Source organism: Ranitomeya variabilis, chromosome 7 (genome assembly GCF_051348905.1).
Source record: "Ranitomeya variabilis isolate aRanVar5 chromosome 7, aRanVar5.hap1, whole genome shotgun sequence".
Lineage (NCBI taxonomy): Eukaryota > Metazoa > Chordata > Amphibia > Anura > Dendrobatidae > Ranitomeya > Ranitomeya variabilis.
Window position 1 is genome coordinate 248,427,378 of NC_135238.1, and position 12,960 is coordinate 248,440,337.

General features: G+C 44.0%; 1 protein-coding gene across 3 annotated transcripts in view; it reads right to left on the minus strand.

Annotated features, from left to right (window-relative positions):
* GPR39 (G protein-coupled receptor 39) overlaps positions 1-12,960 on the minus strand; it is a 264,976-nt gene that overhangs the window by 188,110 nt on the left and 63,906 nt on the right. The window contains exon 2 of one of the 3 annotated variants that reach the window (XM_077273433.1): positions 12,335-12,509. The exons of the other annotated variants lie outside the window; for them this stretch is intronic. Within the exon in view, the coding sequence (XP_077129548.1) occupies positions 12,352-12,509 (158 nt within the window). The 3' untranslated portion in view covers positions 12,335-12,351. The remainder of the gene's footprint in view (positions 1-12,334; positions 12,510-12,960) is intronic. 3 annotated transcript variants of the gene reach the window in all.

Sequence of the window (12,960 nt, forward strand, 5' to 3'; positions counted from 1 at the left end):
TCTAGTTGCAGTGTCAGTTTAGGGATTGCGGTCAGTACAGGTTCCACCTACTCCTGAGAAAGTCCCATGCGGCTCCAAGGTCACCGGATCATAACACTTACCATCCCCAGACAAATGGTCAGACTGAGTGTACCAACCAGACGCTGGAACAATATCTAAGATGTTATGTCAGCCATCTCCAGGATGATTGGTTGGAGTTGTTGCCGTTAGCCGAATTTTCATATAATAATTCTCAGAGCGCCTCCACTAAATTGACACCTTTCTTTGCCAATCTGGGTTATCATCCGTGTATTTTACCTAGGTCTCCAATTAATTCTCCGGTTCCGGCAGTGGAGGAAAGGCTGACTGCAATGAGACAGAATCTGGAGGTTCTGAAGGAATCCCTGACCACAGTTCAAGAACGTTATAAGAGATCTGCTGATAGATTCCGTAAACCTGCACCCATGTTCAAGGTAGGAGATTCCATGTGGTTAGCAACTAAGAATCTGAAGGTAAACGTTCCTTCACAAAAACTTGGGCAGAAATTCAATGGCCCTTTCAAGATCAACATTATTGTGAGCTCTGTGGCCTGCCGGCTGAAGCTGCCTAGGACAATGAAGGTACACCCAGTTTTTCATGTAGCTTAACTAAAGCCTGTATCTCCTAATACCTTCCAGGGACGTGTTGTGCCACCTCCGCAGCCTGTGGTGATTGATGGGCAAGAATAATTCGTGGTGGAGTAAATTATTAATTCCAGGATTTGCAGGAACCGGCTCCAATATCTGATAAGATGGCAGGGATATCCCCCTGAGAAAGACTCTTGGGAACCTGTGGAAAACCTCAATGCCCAACAGAAGACTTCTCGTTTTCATCAGAGATTCCCTTAGAAACCAGGTCCAGGATCATCCTGAGGCCGCTTCTAAGGAGGGAGTAATGTCAGGACTCTGAACATTTTTTTACCTTTTGTGCATTACTGCCCTTTTCCAAGATGGCGTCTTTGGTCTCATGTGCACTGTGTCTTCCAGCTATAAAACTCCACCCCAGCCTTCAGTCTGTGCTAGAGTATTCTGCCTTGCATCCAGCTCCAGACCTCTGATTACTCCCTGGCTATACACCTGCTCCTGTGAACCTGTGTGGTGATCCTGCTACTCTGCTCTGAGTTCCTGCTGCATACACCAGTTTCCAGTAATCCTCCTTCATCTGTTGCTCGTGTTCACTTCCATCTGCATTTGCTGGACATGTAAGCTGTTTCTGCTCTGCAAGAACCTGAGACTATTAACCAGACCTCCCTGGTTGAGCTAAGATATGATTTGAACTGCCTTATAAGCTTATCTATCTGTGTTTGGACTAAGACAAGGATTTTTTTCGTGTCCAGTATCCTCAAGAATAAATGTGCTTCATAGACTTTCTGCTTGATTGCATTTTCCTCTGAAGTTTCCTATTGACTGCTAAGCTGCGTTTATTATTTGCACCAAGTGTTGTGCACTTGAGTTTCTCTCTGCACCTGTTTGAATCACTGTGTGATAATATAGACTTTACCACTTATAAAACTGTGTCCTGTAGTTGTCTTGTTCCACGCAAAGAGTCTCCTGAGTTATCCCCTATAATTATTACAGCCATAGGGCTTTGCTTTTGTATCAGCAAATTCAGTGGAAAGTTCCGGAAGTGCAATTGGGACAAGACATTCTTCCTATTTCCTGACAGAGGGGAAAGCTGTGTACATTGATCCCGTAAGGGATACTGAGATCAAATACAATGTGCTAAATACATTGTTACTGAAAATGCGTTTGGTTACCTGTAGTAAGTTTACTTCCTCAGGTAACTATACCATATATACAGTGGGTATGGAAAGTATTCAGACCCCTTTACATTTTTCACTCTTTGTTTCATTGTAGATATTTGGTAAATTAAAGAGTTCATATTTTTCTCATTAATGTACACTCTGCACCCCATCTTGACTGAAAAAAAAAAAAAACAAATGTAGAAATTTTTGCAAATTTATTAAAAAATAACTGAAATATCACGTCATTCATAAGTATTTAGACCCTTTGCTCAGACACTTGGAACTCCCTCCTGGGCTACTCTGTATTGGGTCCGGTCTGAAAGGGGATGTGACTGTGGCTGCGAACCGGTCCGTGGCCCTGGGTGCCCAATTAAAGGGAAAGGTCTTTAAAGGGATTTGTAATGTCTATTGTTCGTGACTAGTGATGAGCGACTATACTCGTTACTCGAGATTTCCAAGCACGCTCGGGGGTTCTCCGAGTATATTTTAGTGCTTGGAGATTTTGTTTTTCTTGCTGCAGCTGGATGATTTACATCTGTTAGCCATCATAAGTACATGTGGGGTTTCCCTAGCAACCAGGCAACCCCCACATGTACTTATGCTGGCTAACAGATGTAAATCAGCTGCGGCGATAAAAACTAAATCTGCGAGCACTAAAAAATACTCAGAGGATCCCCAAGCATGCTCGAGAAATCTCGAGTAACGAGTACATTCGCTCATCACTATTCGTGACGCCACCTGTGGTATTCGGTCAGTAGGGACCAACACAGCTTAAAGGGGTCCTCGGGGGGGGGGGGGGGATGTTGTTGCAGCAAGATGGTAACGCTTCCCACAGGTGAAGCGGAGTCCCCAGGACTCCCAAGGTGTGTGGCAAAGATGGTGTATGCTGCTGAATAAGTGGAGGATACAGAGTTTGCAGTCTTTTACTTGGTTTACTGATGGTAGCAGTCCAGGGTACCAGGTGTAAGGTAGCCGTAATCCGGCCGGCTTGGGGGGCAATAAGGGATCCCACTTCAGGTGAGGTCCATAAGCCTTTCCTATTTGCGCCAGATGGTGAGGTCCCTGCGGCTTAAAGCTTGCTGACAGGGTCCCCTCTCTCCTGTCCTAAGACAGATGTCTGTACCACACGCAGTTTGAGCCTGTTTATAGGATCTCTTAGATGACCCAGCTCTTAAGGTCAATGCTTCACCTCAGACTTGTTACAGGCAATTGACATATAGTACTATGCCCTCTGGTTCTGTCTCACGTCCTGGAGAACAACATGACCTTGGGCTCCCGCTACTTGGCTTCTGTGCTCTGGCTCTGAAGGTGTCCTTCCGCTGTTCCCCCCCCCCCCCCCCCCGAGCCCTTTCCTCCACTGTGCTTCTTCCCTCTAAGCTCCTTCACAATTCAACTCCTCTCGTTATCTCTCCTTCCAGAGGCTGCAGCTCCCTCTGGCTGCTGGGCCTCTACGTCTCCTCCAGACGTCTTTCTCCTCTCCGCACTCCTCTACAACTGGCTGACTGCTCCTCCAGACCAGGAAACATAAAGTCCAAGGAAGCTCCCCTGAATCTGGGTCCTGAGCTCCCCCTCCTGGCCTAGATTCAGATGTGTTTAATGTAAATGCCTTACCTGATAGAAAGAATCCCCCTTGACTCCAAGCATAACATCACCCTCCCAGAAGGGAAGGCAGCATCACTGCAGCAACCGGCTACCTGGGGTGCTGCACACTCATATTTAAGTCACATGCTGTCCATTTCCTTGTGATCCTCCTTGAGATGGTTCTACTCCTTCATTGGAGTCCAGCTGTGTGTAAATAAACTGATTAGACTTGATTTTGAAAGGCGCACACCTGCCTATATAAGACCTCACAGCTCACAGTGCATGTCAGACCAAAGGAGAATCATGAGGCCAAAGGAACTAGCCAAGGAGCTCAGAGACAGAATTGTGGCAAGGCACAGATCTGGCCAAGGTTGCAAAAGAATTTCTGCAGTACTCAAGGTTCCTGAGAGCACTGAGGCCTCCATAATCCTTAAGGGTATGTGCACACGTCAGGATTTTGTCAGGATTTTCTCAGGCTTTTTCCTCAGGTTTTGTAGCCAAAACCAGGAGTGGGTGATAAATGCAGAAGTGGTGCATATGTTTCTATTATACTTTTCCTCTAATTGTTCCACTCCTGGTTTTGGCTCCAAAACCTGATGAAAAAGCCTGACAAAATCCTGAGAAAATCCTGACAAAATCCTGACGTGTGCACATACCCTTAATGGAAGAAGTTTGGGACCACCAGAAGTCTTCCTAGATCTGGCCGTCCAGCCAAACTGAGCAATCGTGGGAGAAGGGCCTTGTTTAGAGAGGTAAAGAAGAACCCCAAGACCACTGTGGCTGAGCTCCAGAGAATGCAGTAGGGAGATGGAAGAAAGTTCCACAAAGTCAACTATCACTGCAGCCTCCACCAGTAGGGCCTTTATGGCAGAGTGGCCCAACGGAAGCCTCTCCTCAGTGTAAGGCTAGTTTCACATTTACGCATGTAAACGCATGCAAAAGCTGCGTTTATTAGACGCATGCGTTTGCTCATGCGGTGTCATTGAGACACATATACAGGTCCTTCTCAAAAAATTAGCATATAGTGTTAAATTTCATTATTTACCATAATGTAATGATTACAATTAAACTTTCATATATTATAGATTCATTATCCACCAACTGAAATTTGTCAGGTCTTTTATTGTTTTAATACTGATGATTTTGGCATACAACTCCTGATAACCCAAAAAACCTGTCTCAATAAATTAGCATATCAAGAAAAGGTTCTCTAAACGACCTATTACCCTAATCTTCTGAATCAACTAATTAACTCTAAACACATGCAAAAGATACCTGAGGCTTTTAAAAACTCCCTGCCTGGTTCATTACTCAAAACCCCCATCATGGGTAAGACTAGCGACCTGACAGATGTCAAGAAGGCCATCATTGACACCCTCAAGCAAGAGGGTAAGACCCAGAAAGAAATTTCTCAACAAATAGGCTGTTCCCAGAGTGCTGTATCAAGGCACCTCAATGGTAAGTCTGTTGGAAGGAAACAATGTGGCAGAAAACGCTGTACAACGAGAAGAGGTGACCGGACCCTGAGGAAGATTGTGGAGAAGGACCGATTCCAGACCTTGGGGAACCTGAGGAAGCAGTGGACTGAGTCTGGTGTGGAAACATCCAGAGCCACCGTGCACAGGCGTGTGCAGGAAATGGGCTACAGGTGCCGCATTCCCCAGGTAACAGCGGCAGAAGCGCCTGACCTGGGCTACAGAGAAGCAGCACTGGACTGTTGCTAAGTGGTCCCAAGTACTTTTTTCTGATGAAAGCAAATTTTGCATGTCATTCGGAAATCAAGGTGCCAGAGTCTGGAGGAAGACTGGGGAGAAGGAAATGCCAAAATGCCTGAAGTCCAGTGTCAAGTACCCACAGTCAGTGATGGTGTGAGGTGCCATGTCAGCTGCTGGTGTTGGTCCACTGTGTTTCATCAAGGGCAGGGTGAATGCAGCTAGCTATCAGGAGATTTTGGAGCACTTCATGCTTCCATCGGCTGAAATGCTTTATGGAGATGAAGATTTCATTTTTCAGCACGACCTGGCACCTGCTCACAGTGCCAAAACCACTGGTAAATGGTTTACTGACCATGGTATTACTGTGCTCAATTGGCCTGCCAACTCTCCTGACCTGAACCCCATAGAGAATCTGTGGGATATTGTGAAGAGAAAGTTGAGAGACGCAAGACCCAACACTCTGGATGAGCTTAAGGCCGCTATTGAAGCATCCTGGGCCTCCATAACATCTCAGCAGTGTCACAGGCTGATTGCCTCCATGCCACGCCGCATTGAAGCAGTCATTTCTGCCAAAGGATTCCCGACCAAGTATTGAGTGCATAACTGAACATTATTATTTGATGGTTTTTTTGTTTGGTATTAAAAAACACTTTTATTTGATTGGTCGGGTGAAATATGCTAATTTATTGAGACAGGTTTTTTGGGTTATCAGGAGTTGTATGCCAAAATCATCAGTATTAAAACAATAAAAGACCTGACAAATTTCAGTTGGTGGATAATGAATCTATAATATATGAAAGTTTAATTGTAATCATTACATTATAGTAAATAATGAAATTTAACACTATATGCTAATTTTTTGAGAAGGACCTGTATGTGTATATATATATATATATATATATATATATATATATATATATATATATATATATATATATATATATATATATATATATATATATATATAATATTTACTTCAGCGCGATATAGCAGAAAAGCCGATTGCCGGCTTTTCATTTCTCCTGCCTAAACCCGACATAATGCTATTGCTATTGCTATTGTAAGGTGACATTAAGCCAGATTAATAATGGAGAGGCCTCAATTATGACACCTATCCATTATTAATCCAATTGTATGAAATGGTTAAAAAAAACACACACACAATATTGCAAAGTATTTTAATGAAATAAACACACAGGTTGTTGTAATATTTTATTGCTCTCTCAATCCACCTGAAGACCATCATTCTGTAACAAATTAAAAATAATAAACCAACAATATACATACCTTCCGTAGATCTGTAATGTCCCACGATGTAAATCCATCTGAAGGGGTTAAAATATTTTACAGGCAGGAGCTCTGCTATAATGCAGCTGTGCTCCTGCCTGTAAACCCGGGGGAATGAAGGTAATGTAGGTCAATGACCTATAGTTACCTTCAGTCGCGGTGATGCGCCCTCTGCTGGATGTCCTCATATGATGTCGAGCGTGGGAAAAAGTTCCCAGGCTCGAGGTCATATGAGGACATCCAGCAGAGGGCGCATCACCGCGACTGAAGGTAACTACAGGTCATTGACATACATTACCTTCATTCCCCAGGGTTTACAGGTAGGAGCACAGCTGCATTATAGCAGAGCTCCTGCCTGTAAAATATTTTAACCCCTTCAGATGGATTTACATCGTGGGACGTTACAGATCGACGGAAGGTATGTATATTGTTGGTTTATTTTTAATTTGTTACAGAACGATGGTCTTCAGGTGGATTGAGAGAGCAATAAAATATTACAACAACCTGTGTGTTTTTCATTAAAATACTTTGCAATATTGTGTGTGGTTTTTTTTTTTTGTTTTTTTTTAACCATTTCATACAATTGGATTAATAATGGATAGGTGTCATCATTGACGCCTCTCCATTATTAATCTGGCTTAATGTCACCTTACAATAGCAAGGTGACATTAACCCTTCATTACCCCATATCCCACCGCTACACGGGAATGGGAAGAGAGTGGCCAAGTGCCAGAATAGGCGCATCTTACAGATGTGCCTTTTCTGGGGTGGCTGGGGGCAGATGTTTTAAGCCAGGGGGGCCAATAACCGTGGACCCTCTCCAGGCTATTAATATCTGCCCTCAGTCACTGGCTTTACCACTCTGGCGGAGAAAATTGCGCGGGAGCCCACGCCAATTTTTTCCGCGATTTAAGCCTTAAATTTAATAGCTACAGTGCCGAAATTTTGCACATACACATTACTAACATTAGTAGTGTGGAATATTCAAAAAAAAGGGGGATATGACATGGTTTACTGTATGTAAACCATGTCTCATATCCTGTCAGGTTTAGGCAGGAGAAATGAAAAGCCGGCAATTGAATTACCGGCTTTTGGGTTAGGGGTAGGGTTAGGGTTTGGTTCCCTTTATCACCTTGATGGTGGGTGGTGGCTTATCAGTGTGTATTCTTGTTTTTTTCTATTAAAACGCAACCAAACGCATGTGCTTAAAAACGCATGCGTTTACATAGACAGCAATACTTTTTTTGCCGCAAAAAAAGCCTCTAGAAATTACTACATGTTGCATTTCTGCAACAAAACGCAAGCATAGAAAAGACGCATGCGTCGTCAAACGCGGCAAAACGCATACAAAAAAAGCGCATGCATTTTTAATGTTAAATATAGGAAAAAAACGCATGCGTTTTTTGCGGTAAAACGCAGCGGCAAAAAACGCAAATGTGAAACCAGCCTAAGACATATGAAAGCCCACATAGAGTTTGCTAAAAACACCTGAAGGACTCCCAGATTATAAGAAATAAGATTCTCTGGTCTGATGAGGCGAAGATAGACCTTTTTGGTGATAATTTTAAGCGGTATCTGTGGAGAAAACAAAGCACTGCTCATTACCTGCCCAATACCATCCCATCAGTTAAACATGGTGGTGGCAGCATCATGATATGGGGGTGTTTTTCAGCTGCAGGGGCAGAACGACTGGTTGTCATTGAACGAAACATGAATGCGGCCAAGTTCAGAGATATCCTGGATGAAAACCCCTTCCAGAGTGCTCTGGACCTCAGACTTGGCCAAAGGTTTACCTTCCAACAAGACAATGACCCTCAGCACACAGCTAAAATACAGTGCCTTGCGAAAGTATTCGGCTCCCTGGAACTTTTCAACCTTTTCCCACATATCATGCTTCAAACATAAAGATACCAAATGTAAATTTTTGGTGAAGAATCAACAACAAGTGGAACACAATTGTGAAGTTGAACGAAATGTATTGGTTATTTAAAATTTTTGTGCAAATTCAAAAACTGAAAAGTGGGGCGAGCAATATTATTCGGCCCCTTTAACTTAATACTTTGTTGCGCCACCTTTTGCTGCGATTACAAGTCTCTTGGGGTATGTCTCTATCAGTTTTGTACATGGAGAGACTGAAATTCTTGCCCATTCTTCCTTGGCAAACAGCTCGAGCTCAGTGAGGTTTGATGGAGATAGTTTGTGAACAGCAGTTTTCAGCTCTTTCCACAGATTCTAAATTGGATTGAGGTCTGGACTTGGTCATTCTAACACCTGGATACGTTTATTTGTGAACCATTCCATTGTAGATTTTCCTTTATGTTTGGGATCATTGTCTTGTTGGAAGACAAATCTCCATCCCAGTCTCAGGTCTTTTGCAGACTCCAACAGGTTTTCTTCAAGAATGGTCCTGTATTTGGCTCCATCCATCTTCCCATCAATTTTAACCATCTTCCCTGTCCCTGCTGAAGAAAAGCAGGCCCAAACCATGATGCTGCCACCACCATGTTGGACAGTGGGGATGGTGTGTTCAGGGTGATGAGCTGTGTTGCCTTTACGCCAAACATATCGTTTGGCATTGTTGCCAAAAAGTTCAATTTTGGTTTCATCTGACCAGAGCACCTTCTTTCACATGTTTGGTGTGTCTCCCAGGTGGCTTGTTGCAAACTTCAAACAACACTTTTTATGGATATCTTTGAGAAATGGCTTTCTTCTTGCCACTCTTCCATAAAGGCCAGATTTGTGCAGTGTACGATTGATTGTTGTCCTATGGACAGACTGTCCCACCTCAGCTGTAGATCTCTGCAGTTCATCCAGAGTGATCATGGGCCTCTTGGCTGCATCTCTGATCAGTCTTCACCTTCTTTGAGATGAAAGTTTAGAGGGACGGCCGGGTCTTGGTAGATTTGCAGTGGTATGATACTCCTTCCACTTCAATATGATCGCTTGCACAGTGCTCCTTGGGATGTTTAAAGTTTTGGAAATCATTTTGTATCCAAATCCAGCTTTAAACTTCTCCACAACAGTATCACGGACCTGTCTGTTGTGTTCCTTGGTCTTCATGATGCTCTCTGTGCTTCACACAGAACCCTGAGACTATCACAGAGCAGGTGCATTTATACGGAGACTTGATTACACACAGGTGGATTATATTTATCATCATTAGGCATTTAGGACAACATTGGATCATTCAAAGATCCACAATGAACTTCTGCACTGAACGTAAAGGGGCCGAATAATATTGCACACCCACCTTTCAGTTTTTGATTTTCCAAAAAAATTTAAAATAACCAATAAATTTCGTACAACTTCACAATTGTGTTCCACTTGTTGATTCTTCACCAAAAATTTACATTTGGTATCTTTATGTTTGAAGCATGATATGTGGGAAAAGGTTGAAAAGTTCCAGGGGGCTGAACACTTTCGCAAGGCACTGTAACAAAGGAGCGGCTTCAGAACAACTCTGACCATTCCTGACCGGCCCAGCCAGAGCCCTGACCTAAACCCAGTTGAGCATCTCTGGAGAGACCTGAAAATGGCTGTCCACCAACGATCACCATCCAACCTGACGGAACTGGAGAGGATCTGCAAGGAATAATGGCAGAGGATCCCCAAATCCAGGGGGGGGAAACTTGTTGCTTCATTCCCAAGAAGACTTATGGCTGTGCTAGCTCAAAACGGTGCTTCTACTCAATACTGAGCAAAGGGTCTGAATACTAAGATCATGTGATATTTCAGTTTTTCTTTTTTAATGAATGTGCAAAAATTTCTACATTTCTGGGTTTTTTTTCAGTCAAGATGGGGTGCAGAGTGTACATTAATGTGAAAAAATGAAGTTCTTTGAATTTAACAAATGGCTGCAATGAAACAGAGTGAAAAATGCAAAGGGGTCTGAACACTTTCCGTACCCACTGGATATGTGAGTGAATATTTGTATGCCTGGTGTTTTCAGTAGCCCTTGTTCGTGTTGTCTTAGTAACATAGTAAGGCTGAAAAAAGACATTTGTCCATCCAGTTCAGCCTATATTCCATCAGAATAAATCCCCAGATCTACGTCCTTCTAAAGAACCTAATAACTATAAGATACAATATTGTTACGCTCCAGGAAGACATCCAGGCCTCTCTTGAACCCCTTACCTGAGTTCGCCATCACCATCTCCTCAGGCAAGGAATTCCAGATTCTCACTGCCCTAACAGTAAAGAATCCTCTTTTATGTTGGTGGAAAAAACTTCTCTCCTCCAGACGCAGAGAATGGCCGCTTGTGACCGTCACCTTCCTTGGTCCTTCGTCTGGTTGGTGAACTGCGGTGCACAGCTGCTCCCCTCTTCCCTGGGAGGGGGAAGGGAACAGACGGAAGGCAGATACAGAAGATAAGGCAAGGTTGGTGGCCTCGGCACCTTCACCTTCAGAAATAACCTGGGAAATAGGGCGAACTGGAGTGCTTCATAGTGTTAGGAGCAGGATAGGAGTCTATGCTCAAGGGTCTCCTGCAACCGAGTCATGACAACAATATTCTGCTGAAAATAAACTAATGCTACAGGTAGAATGAACGGACATCTGGAAAATAACATTTAACCCTGCTAATGAGCAATAAGATGATGTGGCCCCAGCGACCAGCGAGCTGATTCCCATGAACATGACAACATCTTCCGGGGGAAATCTCTCCAGAAATAATGTTTGCTGATTTTGATGCAACAACAAGAATAACAGAAGAAAAACTGCTGCCTGAAGCACAAAATGGGAGAGGAACATCTTGACAATGTAACGACTCTACCAGCTCCAAGTGCAGTGTGCGGCTGTAACTGCCGCTTATCATGCATAATTATTTGTCAGAGCCTCCATATTATTAGATAGAAATGCAGATGAGTGCAAGTCGTCATACAAATGAGGACACAGCACATTAAAAATGTAAATTAAGAATTAAATAGCAAAACAGTGGAGGAAAGCCAAATGCATGCTGTGTAAGCAGTCACGCCTTCCAGATGATTTTCCGGGGAGTGTGAGCTAAGTACATAGGTGTGGATGGCGCAGAACAATATTCATGAGCTCTGCTCCAGGCGGCATTGACTCCACTCCTGCTCATGGGTGGGAGGCCGTGTGCTGCTTTTATACAATTCTTTAGGCCATGTGCACACGTTGCGGTTTTTGCTGCGGATCCGCAGCAGTTTTCCATGCGGTGTACAGCACCATGTTAACCTATGGAAAACAAAAACCGCTGTGCACATGCTGCGGAAAAAAACGCGCGGAAACGCTGCGGTTTATTTTCCGCAGCATGTCAATTCTTTGTGCGGAATCCGCAGCGATTTTACACCTGCTCCATATTAAAAAACCGCAGGTGTAAAACCGCAGAAGAGTCCGCACAAAAAACGCGGAAAATCCGCAGAAAATCCGCAGCAAAAATGCAGTGTTTTCGCCCTGCGGATTTATCAAAATCAGTGCGGAAAAATCTGCACACCAGTCCACAGCGTGTGCACATACCCTTACCTCTCACCAAGGGTCTTCTCCCACGATTGCTTAGTTTGGCTGGATGGCCAGGTCTAGGAAGACTTCTGGTGATCACAAACTTCTTCCATTTTAAGGATTATAGAGGCCACGGTGCTCTTAGGAACCTTGAGTACTGCAGAAATTTTGTTGTAACCTTGGCCAGATCTGTGCCTTGCCACAATTCGGTCTCTGAGCTCCTTGGCTAGTTCCTTTGACCTCACGATTCTCATTTGGTCTGACATGCACTGTGAGCTGTGAGGTCTTATATAGACAGGTGTGCGCCTTTCAAAATCAAGTCTTATCAGTTTATTTATACACAGCTGGACTCCAATGAAGGAGTAGAACCATCTCAAGGAGGATCACAAGGAAATGGACAGCATGGGACTTAAATATGAGTGTGCAGCACCCCAGGTAGCCGGTTGCTGCAGTGATGTTGCCTTCCCTTCGGGGAGGGTGATGTTATGCTTGGAGGCAAGGGGGATTCTTTCTATCAGGTAAGGCACTTACATTCAACACATCTGAATCTAAGCCAGGAGGGGGAGCTCAGGACCCAGATTCAAGGGAGCTTCCTTGGACTTTGTTTCCTGGTCTGGAAGAGGAGTCAGCCAGTTGTAGAGGAGTGCGGAGAGAAGGACATCTGGAGCAGACGTAGAGGCCCAGCAGCCAGAGAGAGCTGCAGACTCTGGAAGGAGAGATAACGAGAGGAGTTGAATTGTGAAGGAGCTTAGAGGGAAGAAGCACAGTGGAGCAAAGGGCTCAGGAGGGGAACAGCGGAAGGACACCCTCAGAGCCAGAGCGCAGAAGCCAGATAGCGGGAGCTCCTTGGCCAGTTCCTTTTAGTTACATAGTTACATAGTTATTAAGGTTGAAGGAAGACTTTAAGTCCATCTAGTTCAACCCATAGCCTAACATGCCCTAACATGTTGATCCAGGGGAAGGCAAAAAAACCCCATGTGGTAAGAATAAGCTCCACCATGGGGAAAAAAATTCCTTCCCGACCCCACATACGGCAATCAGACTAGTTCCCTGGATCAACGCCTTATCAAGGAATCTAATATATATACCCTGTAACATTATACTTTTCCAGGAAGGTATCCAGTCCCCTCTTAAATTTAAGTAATGAATCACTCATT